General features: G+C 43.7%; 1 protein-coding gene across 14 annotated transcripts in view; it reads left to right on the forward strand.

Annotated features, from left to right (window-relative positions):
• Positions 1–13536: 13536 nt before the first annotated feature.
• lrch1 (leucine-rich repeats and calponin homology (CH) domain containing 1) overlaps positions 13537–15172 on the forward strand; it is a 123278-nt gene continuing 121642 nt past the window's right edge. For all 14 annotated transcript variants that reach the window (XM_078939573.1, XM_078939577.1, XM_011489507.4 and 11 more), the window contains exon 1: positions 13537–13945. In XM_078939573.1, coding sequence (XP_078795699.1) covers positions 13720–13945 — 226 coding nt within the window. In that variant the 5' untranslated portion in view covers positions 13537–13719. The remainder of the gene's footprint in view (positions 13946–15172) is intronic.

Below are 15172 nucleotides of genomic sequence, written 5' to 3' on the forward strand. Positions count from 1 at the left end.
TCAGTCCCACTGATGTTTCTATTGTTGTTTTGTTGTTGTTTTCGTTTTCCCTTCTATCTCTTTTTTTCTTTCCTTTACTCTCCCCCCCCCCTCTCCCCCCTCATTATATGTAAATCACCTGGAAGCAACTCATCCTCGGTAAGTATTTATTTATGCACGGAACGGGCGCGCGCTCACACAAGCGCACACAGGGGCGTGCACATGCGATCCCGCACACACACGCTGACATACTGCAATCACCTCACACAGGCTCTCATAGGACGCACGCGACACGCAGCTCACATAACCAGAAAACGTTCACGCGCACAGCGCTTCTCAAATGCGGGCACGCGCACACGGACTGGCACACAAGCACTACTTAGCTTTACACCTTTTCAGTCAGAGCAGTTATGAACAGTCTTAACATCGTTAGCTGGAATGTGCGTGGACTTGGCTCTGAGCCAAAGAGACTGAAAGTGTTAAATCACCTGGATGGTCTAAAAGCAGATATAGCTCTACTGCAGGAGACCCATTTATCAGATTCTTTGAATCACCTTATGTGCTGCTTACAATTTCCAGTTATATACTCTGCCAGTTACAACTCCAAACAAAGAGGAGTTGCTGTTTTAATTAATAAAAATCTTAATTTTACTCATAAGGATACAGTTACTGACCCAGAAGGCAGATTTGTAATCATTAATATATCCATTCAGAATAAGGACTATTGTATAGTGAGTATTTATGGTCCTAATGTTGACGACTCTTCCTTCTTTCACAGATTCTTCACCTCACTCTCAGTTCACTCTGACTCCACAATCATTATAGGAGGAGACTTCAACCTTGTTTTGGACCCTGAACTTGACAGACTCAGCACAGCAGCAAACCAGCGTACATGGCGGTCTGCAAGTATTCTAAAGCAGTACATGAATGATCTGGGTCTCTGCGACGCGTGGCGCTCATGTCACCCAAGCACTAAAGGGTTCACCTTTTTTTCTCCAGTTCACTATTCACACTCCCGTTTAGACTATTTATTAATCAGTAACTCTCTTTTAAAAAATATTCAAAGCTCCAATATCCATCCAATTATTATCAGTGATCATGCACCAGTCTCTGTAAACATTTCTAGGGAAAAATCCACACCCTCTGGTACAACCTGGAGGTTTAATACGTCTCTGTTAAAGGACCAGGAATTTCTTGAATTCTTTAAAAAAGAGTGGGCAACCTTCTTAGACTTCAACAATACTCCAGACATCCCACCGTGCGTTCTTTGGGAAGCAGCAAAGGCAGTCATGAGAGGGAAAATCATTTCTTATTCAACGCACAAAAAACGCAAAGAGAAAGCAGATTTATTAGAATTAGAAAATAAAATCAAAACCCTGGAGACTGCTTATGCTGCTTCTGCACAGGAACACATTCTGGGAGATCTGAAAAATTTAAAGCTGCAGTTAAATGACATCATTAATAAACAAACACAATTTCAAATACAAAGGCTACGACTTGAAAGATTTGAAAACTCTAATAAATCTGGCAAATTTCTGGCTAATCAGCTTAAAATTAACAGAGAAAAATCATCAATCACCTCTATTATGGACCAAACAGGAAATGTCACCCATGACCCGGTCAAAATTAATAACGAATTTGAAAACTTTTATAAAAACCTGTACACACCGCAGATCAATCCGTCAGAGCAAAGTATTGACTCATTTCTTAATAATGTAAACCTACCCAGGCTAAATGAGGATCAAATCACAAACTTAGATTCTCCGCTCTTGCCGTCTGAACTTCATGAAGCTCTGTTACTTATGCCCAATGGTAAAGCACCAGGGCCTGATGGCTTTCCTGCTGAGTTTTATAAAGAATTCTGGGAACAACTGGCACCAACATTTTATAAAACTGTCACATCTATTAATGAGAGCCAATCAATGCCACCTAACATGAACTCAGCCAACATAATTCTTCTTCTAAAACCAGACAAAGATCCCACTAGTCCTTCAAGCTATCGCCCCATTTCTTTAATCAATGCAGATGTAAAAATTATCTGCAAAGCACTAGCACAGAGAATAGAAAAAATCACTCCTCACATAATTCACTTCGACCAGACTGGATTCATCAAAGGCAGACACTCGGATGATAATGTCCGTAGACTAGTTAATATAATAGACTTTGCCACCATTAAAAAACAGGAAATGACGGTACTATCGCTGGATGCTGAAAAAGCCTTTGACAGAGTTAATTGGAAGTTCCTTATTGCTGCCCTCCATAAGTTTGGTTTTGGAGAAGCATTCATCAATTGGATCAAAATATTATATCACAACCCCAATGCATCAGTTAGAACTAATAAACAGACTTCAAACAGGTTTTTTCTTGGAAGAGGAACCAGACAGGGCTGCCCACTCTCTCCTTCTCTTTTTGCTATATTCATTGAGCCTTTAGCTGCAGCAATAAGACAGAATGAGAGCATTATAGGAATAAAAACCAAACACAGCCATCATAAAATTAGTCTTTATGCGGATGACATATTACTGTTTTTAAGGAATTTACATTCTGTAAATGAAACAGCAATGATCATAAATGAATTCTCCTCCATATCAGACTATTCCATTAATTGGAATAAGTCTGTTTTATTACCACTCAACAGGAATATGGAACAAAGACTCACAATTCCAGTTAAAACAGGAAATATCAAATATCTGGGTATCTACTTTTCCCCCAAACTATCAGAACTGGTGCAGCTAAACCACACCCCATTACTGAAAAGCATACAGGACGATCTAACACGCTGGACCAACCTGCCTCTGTCCCTTATGGGCAAGGTAGCCACGGTTAAAATGAAAATCTTACCCAAGGTTAATTATCTCTTCTCAATGATTCCCACACAACCGCCATTAAAATGGTTCAAAACATTAGACTCATCCATATCAAGCTTTCTATGGAACAACAAACCTGCAAGAATTAGTCTAAAAACTTTAAAATCTGCAAAAAGCTGTGGAGGATTAGAACTACCTAATTTCCACAAATACTTTCTTGCAAATAGATTACAATATATCTTAAAATGGTTAAAAAATAATCCAGAAACCAACTCATGGTTAGACTTGGAACAGGTGTTATGTGGAAAGATCAACCTGTCACAGCTACCATTTATTAGCCAAACAGTTAAAAAACAGGATTGTTTCAAAAGCATTAATATAAATGCCACCTTAACAGCCTGGTGGGAATTTCTCAAAATATCAAAATCATCAATTCAACCGTGCAAAATGACACCCATCTGGAACAACCCGGACATCCTTATTAACAAAAAAATGATTCACTTCCCAGCTTGGCAAGCAGGGGGCATAAAACAACTAGAGCACGTAATTATTGATAGAAGATTCATAACCCCCCAGGAACTTCAAGACAAACATGGAATAAATAACTTCTTGGAATATCAGCAACTTAAATCAAGTATTACTAAAAAGTATAAAATTAAAGACGACGATTTAAAGCTACCAGATGTAGTTACCACTCTGATTAATTTTTCAATGAATAGAACTCTCTCCAAAATATACAAACTTTTATGTAATTTAGATAACAATATTGCCCTTCCAACAAAAAAATGGGATGCAGATTTGAGCATCAGCACAGATGAAGGCTTCTGGTCAGAACTTTGTCTAAACACCTTTAAACTGACAAAAAGTCCAAATCTGCAGCTAATCCATCTCAAAACTCTTCACAGAATTTACTACACTGGACAGAGGATGTTCAAGATGGGTCTCAGTAACTCAGACATTTGCGAGCACTGTGATAATAATCTACCCGACAGCTACATGCACGCACTGTGGTTCTGCACTCCTGTCAGGGCTCTCTGGCAGCAGGTATGTGCCGATTTATCAGTCTGGCTTAAGGTTTCAATCACTGCCTCACCGTCACTTTGTGTGCTTGGTGACATGAGTGCCATCGATATAGAAGAAGGATTAGCATCTATCATTTTCATAACTCTTTGTATTGCCAAAAAAACTATTTTAATAAATTGGAAAAACAAGAAAAATATAAACATAAGTCAACACAGAAATCTGCTGTTTGATCATATCAGCTTGGAAAAAATGTCAGCCCAAAGCTCAAGTAACTTTGAAAGAATTCAGTCTCTCTGGTCTCCTGTGGTTGACTCCATGACTTAGGGGGTGGAGGGCCTGGTCGTCGCTGCTCCTTGCCCTTCTGCCGTGGTTTGGGGTGGGGGTCGGGGCTTCCGGTGCCTGGCGGGGGCGGTGGGGGGCTCCGTTGGTCGGGGGGTCGGGTCCGGTGCCTGGGTGGGGCGGGCTGGGGCGCTGCGTGGTCCTCTGGGCTTGGGTGTGGGGGTGCGTGGTGGGGGGGTGGGGTGGTGGTCTGGCTTGGCTTGGGGGGGTGGTCCCTTTGCCTGTGCTGGGGGGGGTTGGCGGGGGGCCCTGCTCGGGTGGGGGGGGCCCAGCGGCGCCGGATGGGCTGCCCATCTGCACCTGGGGCTGGGATCGGCCCTTCCCTGGCTCTGGGACGGGACGGGACAACCCTCTCGGGGCCCCCGGTCGCTCTGGGTGTCACCCGCTTCGGCTGCGGGGTCTGGGGTGGGGTGGGGTGGGGGGCTTGTCGGCCCTGTCCTGTGGGGGGGCGTTCTGGGGGGGAGGGGGGGCCCATTATTAGTACGGGTCGGGGGGGCTAGCGGGTCGGGGTCTCCGCTGAGGCAATCAGTGGTTGCCTCGGCCGGTTGGCCTCCTCGGTCCCGTCGAGGCCTGACCAGAGCTCTTCTAGGGCCGGCGTCTGGGGGTGGGGGCCTGGGCTTGCTCCGGGGGGGGGCGACGCTTTCTGGCTCCTCTCTCTCTGTGTGGGGTGGGTGGTGCCGGGCCTGGGGTGTCGGCGCCTCCGGGGGTGGGCCCCTGGGCTGGGTGGCCCTGGCCCCTTTTGCTGGGGGTGGGCTGGGGGACGGCTGTTTGACCACCGGGGGACAGTCTACCAGCTGTCCCCAACTTTTACCCCCTTCCTTATATAACCTCATATTAGGGTGAGGGGGTGGGGGGTTTAGCCTGCGATGCGCCTTGGGGGGGGGCTACTTGGGAGTGGCCCCCCTCCTATGGTTGCCGTATGGAGTGGGCCCCCCCTCTTTCGGTTTTATTTGCACCTTAGACACGTAGGGTCCTTGGTAGGGGGGGTGCTTGGACATCACTGCCAGCAAGCAGCAGATGTCCTCCTGGCACCCTACCCGCCAATTTTAACCGCACCTTAGACATTTAGGGCCCCTTGGTGTGGAGGGTGAGGGGACATCACTGTGAGTAATCAGGAGATGTCCCCTTAGTGCCCTACTCGCCAATTTTAACTGCACCCCCCTTAGTACACACACCCCTCCCCCTTCAATATATACATTCAAACATAAACACACACACATGCACACAAACACCCTCTCAAACACCCATACACGCACACACATTTTACAAGGAAGGTGGGACCTGGGTCCATCTGTCCCCTACCCCGTCCCTGGTGGGGGGTGTGGGCCCCTTGGCGATGGCGGCCGTGTCCCTTGGGTGCCGGCTCCCTGGGCCCGGCGGTGCTCTCTCCGCACGGTGGGGGGGTTCATATTACACCTGAGCCGGGGGTGTTCGTGTCCCTGGGGGGTGGGTCCTGGTCCTTGCCCCTGGGCGCTGGGCCCCGCCAAACTTCCAACATGGCCGAGCCTGGTCGGGCCATATTTAAACATCCCTTATGGGCCGCCCTTTTTTCCCCGGGGTTCCCCCCTCCTGGGCGGGGGCGGCGGGCCCCTGCCTTGCTCCTACCTGGACCAACCGTGGGCCGGGTGGGTGGCTGCCTGGAGTGCGGAGCGGGTCTCCCTTGGGGGGTCCTGGCTCGTACCTGGGGTCGGGGCGGGGGGATGCCCGGAACTCCTGGGTGGTGGTGGGGTGCTCGTCTGGGGCTGTGGGCGTCCCTCTCCGGTGGGGCCCTGCGTTGGGCTCTTCCGGCGCGGCGGGGGGCTGCTTTCCTGGCTGGGCTGGGGCGGCGCTCTCTTTCCCTCTGCGCCTCCCTGCTCTCTGGCTCTGGGGGCCTCGCGGCGGTCCTGCTGGCCCTGGCCTGGATGGCGGTCTTGGTCGCCCCGGGGGGCGGTTGTTCCCTGCCTGTTCCCGTGTGGCGCTGGGGGAATTCCGGCTGCCGCTGCTGCTGCGGCGGGGGTATGGGTGTGGGGGTGGCTGGGCGCTCCTCCTCCTTCTTTTCACATTCCACCATCCATTTTAGAAGAACATAAACACTCACCTGAGCACAGGTGTTAGCTCACCTTTGCACTAATAGTTTGCATGATTGAATGAATGAAAGATTTCACACTAGTTGGTTTAAAGGCATAAGTATGCGTTCGTGAACACTATCTGTTTTGTGTGCATGTTGACATGTGGACATTTCTGCGGCTAGCAGGTGTGTTGATAATATTTGAGTGTGTGTGAACAGGCCCCGCCCTTTTTGTACTACATTTGAACCGTACCATAATGATAAACAACCAGTAAACCTGCCTGCTCTATGCTGCTTCATGGTCTTACCCCCCTTCCCCTCCTATTATCACCCTCCTACCCCCCCTCTCTCTAACGTCCCTCTCTCTTGTTCCCCTCTTTCCTTTTCCGTCCGGTCCAACACCAAAGATTTTCAAACATGATTGAAATTAATAAAGTTTGGCCTCAATTACAAAAGGGGTTTATTCAGACATACCTTTGGTTTGTCTGAAGATGAATAACCCCTCTTGTTAGAATAAAATATGTCCAACACAAGAGGCCCTCAGCTCTCATCTGTTTGCCTAGCTGTTGGACAGGACAAGTTAAAAAAAAAAAAAAAAAAAAAAAAAAACACAATCCTTTCATTTCATGGGCTCGTAAGTAATTGGACAATTGACTTCCATGCTATTGCATGGGCAGGTGTGGGCAATTCCCTTGTTATGTCATTATGAGTGAAGCAGATAAAAGGCCTGGAGTTGATTAGAGGACTCGTGCTTGCATTTGGAAGATTTTATTGTGAACAGACAAAATGCGGTCAAAGGAGCTCTCCATGCAGGTGAAATGAGCCATCATGAAGCTGAGAAAACAGAAAAAAACCATGCCAGAAATTGCTACAGTATTAGGAGTGGCAGAATCAACAGTGTGGTACATCCTGAGAAAGGAAGAAAGCACTGGTGATCTTAGCAACGCAAAAAGACCAGGACGTCCATGCAAGACAACAGTGGTGGATGATCGCAGAATCATTTCCATAGTGAAGAGGAACCCGTTCACAACAGCCAACCAAGTGAACAACACTCTCCAGGAGGTAGGCGTATAAATATCCAAGTCTACCATAAAAAGACGACTGCATGAAAGTAGATACAGAGGGTACACTGCAAGATGCAAGCCACTCATAAGCCTCAAGAATAGGAAGGCTAGATTGGACTTTGCTAAAAAGCATCTAAAAAAGCCAGCACAGTTCTGGAAAAACATTCTTTAGACAGATGAAACCAAAATCAACCTCTACCAGAATGATGGCAAAAGAAAAGTATGGAGAAGGCGTGGAGAAGCTCATGATCCAAAGCACACTACATCAGCAGTAAAACACTGTGGAGGCAGTGTGATGGTCTGAGCGTGCATGGCTACCAGTGGCACTGGGACACTAGTGTTTATTGATGACGTGACACAGGACAGAAGCAGCTGAATTAATTCTGAGGTGTTCAGAGACATACTGTCTGCGCAGATCCAGGTGAATGCAACCAAACTGATGGGTGGCGTTTCATAATACAGATAGACAACGACCCAAAACATACAGCCAAAGCAACTCAGGAGTTTATTGAAGCAAAGAAGTGGAATAGTCTTGAATTGCCAAGTCAGTCACCTGATCTTAACCCAAGTGAGCATGCCTTTCACTTGTTGAAGACTAAACTTCAGACAGAAAGGTCCACAAACAAACAGCAACTGAAAGCCGCTGCAGTAAAGGCCAGGCAGAGCATTAAGAAGGAGAAAACCCAGCATCTGGTGATGTCCATGACACCAGCCATGTTAATGTTTGGAAGAGACATCCGAACTAAATCTCCAAATCTTGAAAAAAATCTACCTATAACAGAAAAGGAGAAAGCAACAGATGTAAGAAAGCATCACGAGGAATACCAAACCAAAATGAAACACTATGCTGACCAGAACAGCAGAGCAAAGGAGCACAATTTAAAAGCAGGTGATATTGTTTACATTGCAAGTATGGAAAATGGAAAACTCGATCCAACATTCAGAGAGGCTCGCTATGTATTGGTGAAAAACACCTCTGACAACTCCTTTGAACTGGTCAACACAGAGGATGGATCTAAAGTGGACAGCTCACCATTTTGTCGCAAATTAGAAATACCAATTAACCTGCGATGGATTTTTTTTGGACTGTGGAGGGAAGCCTGAGTGTCCAGAGAAAACCCACACATGCATGAGGAGAACAAGCAAACTCTACACAAAAAGAACCCATCTGGGATTTGAACAAAGTCTTCTTGAGAGTTGGAACCACTGCCCACCGTACACCCCAGCTCATTTCTTATGCATCCCTTATTATTGCAGAAATGTTTTGTGTATCTTGAATGGATTTTTTATAGAGAGTTAAAACAAAAATATATCCATTAATCTACATTCTAAACCTGCTTAATCTCTTTTGGGTTACTGGAACCCATCCCAGCGTGGGTCACCCTGGAGGGTTCATCAGTCCATGGCAGGGCTCAGCAAATAGCCCATGCACACAAAAACAAAACCCTTCACTTGGTGAAAACTTACCTACAATAGTCAAAAATATAACATGAATCTGACAAAAGTTTTAATAAATCAAAATTCTTTGAAATTTAACCAGTGAAAGTCAGAAATTGCTCATCAACCACGCTTTGACAAAATTCTTTACAAAAATATAATCATGAAACAGGCCTGGACAATAATGATGGTACTCCTTGAAAAAAAAAACAGTAATGTGAGCAAAGGCACTTGCTAATCTAACACATGTCCACTTTTGAGCATCACAGGAGTCTACAATCCTGTTGTCAGTCAGCGGGCCAATATAAAGCGCTGCAGGAAGTCACTGTTTGGTGTCATGGTGTGTACCACACTCAACAAGAACCAGAAAGAGCTCCAGAAAGAGAATGAGGTGGAGGAACAGCTTCAAAAAACCACCACATTCAGAAGCATTCAGGAGATGAGCTACAATTGTTGGTTTCCTCAGGTCAAACCATTTCTGAGCCTGGGAAACATCCGAACTGGGTCAAGGAAAAGAAGGACTGGACTGTTGGACAGTCATCCAAGGTCCAGTTTTCTGATGAAAGTGTGGAAAGTGTTCCTTTCATTTGGGAATCAAGGTCAAGGGTTTTGGAGAAAGACTGATGAGGAGCAGAACCCAAGCTGCTGAAGGTCCAGAGTGAAATCTCCACAGTCAGTCATGATTCGAGGTCCAATGTCCAGCACTGGTGTTGTCAAACTATGCTTTCTTCAATCCAAAATCACTGCAACAGTCTAGCAGAATGTTCTGGAGGACTTCAGGATTCCTCCTGCTGAGGATCTGGATGGAGATGCAGATTTTTCAGCAGGACCTGCTCTCTGCCTGTACTATTGAAGATGGATATATCATTTATTTTGATTTATTTGATGTGATCATAATGTCCGTCTTTATCTTTTTACAAAAATTTAGAAGTAAATGTGATTTCTCCACAGTTTACTAGTTTTTTAAATCTTGTTTTAATGGGTTCTTTGAGCTGGAAGCCCAATTTATGTAAAAATAAACAAATACTTGAAATCAAAAACAGTGGACCCTGAATCTATTATACAGAAATGTTTTTAATAGAATAATGGAAATGAACACACTTTTCCATGACATCCTAATTCTCTGGAAAGGGGCTGTATAATCCACAGGGTTTGAGTGGAGTATTCCCTTAGTCTCAAATTTGCAGGATTTTTTTCTTTTCAACCAGAGTGGCCAAAGAGGAAGAAAGAGTTGCCTTTATGACCTGATCTGCACCTCCTACAATCCTCCAAGAAGAATATTTGGAGGGTTGAAGCAAAACTTTTTGTTGCCCTGTAAGTAGGAGAATATCGTGGGGTAAACTATAGAGGCGATATGAAAGCAGAGATTTTAAGGAAAAAACTGCTGACTCCCATGTTTCAGCATCTGAATCTAGCGTGTTTGAGACCATCCTAAGTTAACAAGGTAAGACATGAATTGTAAAACGTGTTCAAAACCAGAAAGTTGCAACACATAAAACAAATAAGATTATAAGAGTAGTTTACCTATAACCTCTCTTTAAGCAGTTTGATTTATTCAAGGTGGTAGTGTTACAGACTTTTCTTCCCCTTGACCGAAGGTGCATTTTGTCCAAATCAGTTCCTATGAGAGTCAGTTCAAATTAAAGTGGCTATTGTTTTCTAAAGTTAATTAAGTGTTGGTATTTATGTTTAGATATTTAAAATGCCACTAACTAACTGAGCAAAATGATGGTAAAAGTTTAAATCTGATATCAGAGTGGTTTCTTTTTAAAATAATCTTGAAACACATCTTTTCTTTTGCTGCACAGCAGCGTCTAGTCACTGTTCAGTGGCAAAGTTCATTTGAGTTGCATTTACATGTAAAACAATTGGATTCTATACTATTGTTGTCATGTTTTATTCAAAGGCAAAAGCAGAAAAAGAATGAAGGTGTGCTAAAGTCATAATGATAGAAAATGTCTTGTTTGACTCGACTTTCTTGCATTTTCAATTCAAGTAAATCTGCTGCAGCAGGAGGATCTACGCTAATCCTCTTCCATAAGGATCTGATTTGACACAGAGTATATTTTATTTTGAAAAAATACTTCCTTGTGCTGCTGTCAAAGGAAAAGAAGTTAAAAATTAAAATAGAAACATACGACATTGTTATGATTCTATTAAAGTAAATATTTAAAAGCCTTTATTTTTTAAATGAATGACCAGAAAAATATAAATAAAGTCTTTTTTTCTAATCTTTAGTGGGATTTTGTGGCTCTCACTGAGTTTTGGCTCATAAGAAACTGATCGAAATGGGTCTTTAAGCATTAGAGGTTGCAGACCCCTGTTCTAGCACTTTATTCATAAAATGCACATGAATAACTCATAAAAATCTCAACCATCTTTTTAATCAGTAATGTAATTATTGATTACATAACGTCAGTATTTGTAATGGGATTCTGTAATTTGGAGCATTCACACACCTGTAAGAATGTGTTAAAGTGTGGTCTTAATAGCACATTAAAAGTTTTAAAAGGCCTGGTTGGTTAAAAATGCTGTAAAGTAAATTTGACAATTTTAGCTTTCCTCCAAGTATTTCCTTTAGTATTTGTGTTTATTGATATCAAGATACCAAGTCATATCAAGATTGACTTATAGAAGTTGTTCTTCTCACAAAAGACCCCAGTTTTCCATGTCTATGGTCTTTTAACAAACGTCCAATGCTGTTTTCTTGCTCAAAGCTCTAAATTTTGAATACTTTCATCCTTTAATGTTCACGCTGAGCTTCAGCATTTTAGTCAACAGTCAGAGATTATTTGAACATAAGTTGGCACATCTACCTCATCATGAAGTTTGCTGATGACACCACAGTCGTTGGACTTATTTCAATGGGAGACGAGGAGTCCTACAGTGAGGAGGTCCTGAAGCTGGTCGCTTGGTGCTCAGACAACAACTTTGTTCTGAACACCAAGAAAACCAAGGAAATCATCGTGGACTTCAGGAGGCACAACACAGACCCAGCTCAACTCTACATCAATGGAGATTGTATGGAGAGGGTCCACACCTTCTTCTGGTTTCTGGGAGTTGTGTTTTCCAACTGCATCTCTTGGACAGACAACATTACAGAGGTCATCAAGGAGGCCCAGCAGAGACTCCACTTTCTGCGGGTCCTAAGAAAGCACAATCTGGACACCAGCCTGCTGACAACCTTCTACGGTGCATCCATTGAAAGCCTTCTGACGTATTGCATTACAACGTGGTATGGCAGCTGCACCATGGCGGACAGGGAGAGACTGCAGAGGGTAGTCAAAGCAGCTCAGAGGATCATGGGCTTCCCTCTCCCCTCCCTGTCGGACATCTACTCCTCCCGCTGTCTTAGCAGAGCTGGAAAGATCACAAAAGACAGTTCCCACCCTGGCTCTAGACTGTTTGACCAGTTGCCCTTGGGAATATGCTACAGGGGCATCAGAACAAGAACAAATCGCCTTAAGAACAGTTTTTTCCCCAAAGCCATAACCATTCTGAACTCACACATGCACTGACACTGTGTGCACCCACACACACACCCATGTCTCTCTCTCTCCTCTCAGTCATTATGTGCATCTCATTATGTGCAATATCATCTCATTATGTGCAATATAATCTCATTATGTGCAATATATATTTGCTATCATGGGCATAGCTAGTACAATACCTACCTCACTGTGGAAAGTAAAACTTTTTAGCTAAATTTTTTTTTATTGTACATTTTTTGTACTTTGTAAATTGTACATTTTTTGTGAAATTCCTTTTCTTATGCATGTCTGCACTGAACAGCGATCGGCTATCATTTCACTGTATGCGCGTCTGATGCAAATTGTACATGTGTGTAGTGACAATAAAGGCATTCTATTCTATTCTAACTTAGCAGCAGGTGGAATTGACCTTTGATTTAAAAAGTGAAAAGAAATATAATATTAAAAATATCCATGTTTTTTTAATTTTCCAGGATGAGGAACAAAATGTTCCAATTCTACAAAAAGAAGTGACATGTGACATGACTAAGCTCTCAGAGAACACCCCTGGATCCTAAAACTTATTCAACACTGTCTTAAAGATTTTAAGGGAAAAACAGACCATTCAAATCCGAATATCAGTTTTTTTTACCGTCTCTTCCACAAAGGTGCTACCTATAACAAATGCTTTGCGATGCATACTTCTATGGTAACGTATCAATTCTATTCTTTTTATTTTTCAGTCTCTCTAGTTAACTTAAGTGAGTAGAAAAAATAACACAGGGGCAGTATAGAACGCATCAATTAAAGTTTAAATAAAAAAAAAAAGAGAAAAATACTATCACAAACCCAAATAAACTAGACATGATATAAACTTAAAAAAACGGAATCTACATTTTTTAACATTTATTAATATTCCGCACGTTTCATTGATTTAAATCTAAACACGGACTTCCTTCTTTTTCCAGCAGGGGGCGTTCTTTACCGAGTTCAGAACAATTTTGGATCCATTGAACAGCCGCACTAAATTGAAAGTTGTTGTAAAGTCAAAATCGTGTGAAGAAGTAATACAGGAAACACATTTTTTGTGTAAAAACAAACAAATTTTATTTTACTCAAAGACCATCAAAAGTGGCATAAAATCTAACAAATTTTACATCATGAATAGTTTTTTTTCCTTATGATATTTCTTACGCATTTGTATATGAATTAAGACATTGCACATACAATATGAAAGTATTTATGTGAGTGACTTTTTTAAAAGAATAACAATAATAATTATTATTTTATGTTTACATTTAAAAACACCTTTGTTTTGTGAGCTGGTGTTTTATTTTGAAAGTCAGACGTCGTGTCGTGGCTCTTGCCCTTGTGTGACGCTTGACGCAGGCGCAGACGGAGGAAAAACGCGGCGGCGACAATCGTGTCGGATCCTGGCTGCGCAGCAGGGCGGCGTGACGAGGCTGGAAGTCGTTGCCCCGCTGTTCGCCCGCACGCGCGCTCAGCCTCGCTCTTCCTCTTGGATCTAGGTGCAGACAGAGAGGAGGAGAATCATGGCGACGTTGGGACCGGAGTCGGCTCGCCTTCCTCTTGCCCAGCTCGCTGCTCCTTCGTCGATTCAGAATCACATCTGCGGCGCCAACCTGCCTCACAACCGCGGCTTGGAGCGGGCTCTGGAGGAGGCGGCGGCCAGCGGGGTTCTCAACCTCAGCTGCCGGAAAATGAAAGAATTTCCCCGCACTGCTGCGAACCACGACCTGAGCGATACCGTGGAGGCAGGTGAGGATAGCGCGACGCTGTGCTTGTGGCACAACTGGACGGGGGGTGGCGTGACCGTTATTTACGTGAAAAGCGCGCGTGCTGCTTTTGTGCGGAGGTGTGATCAGCTGAGTGTTGGGATGCGCAGAGAAGCATCCGACCGCACGGAACGCTGATCTGCAGGTGGTGAAAAGCCCACACAGGCAGAGGGAAAGTGGGCAGGGAGGCGGTATCAGGGATCTGAGTGGGCCCTCAGTGGAAATCCCCACCACTTCCTCTTGTCCACGCGCATGTGGAGCCAAACAGACACTCCGCTGTGTTGACAGAAATGGAGAGGAAGGTGTCTATAGTGGCAGAAGATGCAGATGGAAGGAGAGCGGGTAGATCTGCTGACCTCAGCTTCGGGTGTCTCACCTGTGTGACCGAGGAGATCAAGCAGCTTCCGCATTCCTTCCTGTGAGCTGCATACCTGCTGGTCAGTTTTTGCTCAAGGGTTCAGTGTAAAAACACGTGCGATTTCAGAATAGTTTTTCTCTTTGTAAAAGCCACATTTTACCCAACATTCTGCTTTGTTTTTGTTTGTGTTTTATCTCTCTTTTTTCAGAAATGTGTCTTTATTCCTCTGTAAGAAAACACTGACTTAACTTTAAAAACTGGAAGTCATTTGTTTCTCATACCTAATATTTCCCTTTGGTGCCCTGCTATCGTTTACATTATTATAGCAAATGAAAACACACCAGACACACAGCATAACTTGGAGCAAATTCATATTAGTGATGATGTCAGTGAGGAAACACACATTGATGGTTTTCTTTTTTCACCCTGTGGTAAAATGACAACAAAGATCCTGGAATCAAGCATGCTCTGATTGTAGTGACACTTCACCAGTTTTTCCCATTGAATAAATAAGAACAACAGAAAAAATAATCATGAAAAAAAATTAGATTATCAAGAAAATGTTTTAATAAAAGGTATCAAGAATGTTTTTTTCTGACCAATAGAATGGCAGTTTATTTCTCTATAGAAGTCAATGGGATTTTGGACTCTCTAATTGAGTCAGTTGGGCTTTCTTTTTTAAACTTTATTGTAGTTGTGCTGATAAATAGGAAGATCATTAACTGAATATGAGACTGGGACTGAGTGACCCCCCTCCCCTTGGCATTCCTAACAGGAAGTACCTGCTGGTTCCAAGAAGGCAAAAATCCCATAGACTTCTATAGAGAAATAAACAGCTATTACTCAGTCATT

The sequence above is a fragment of the Oryzias latipes genome, chromosome 21 (assembly GCF_053564925.1).
Source record: "Oryzias latipes strain Hd-rR chromosome 21, Olatipes_Hd-rR_3.1".
Lineage (NCBI taxonomy): Eukaryota > Metazoa > Chordata > Actinopteri > Beloniformes > Adrianichthyidae > Oryzias > Oryzias latipes.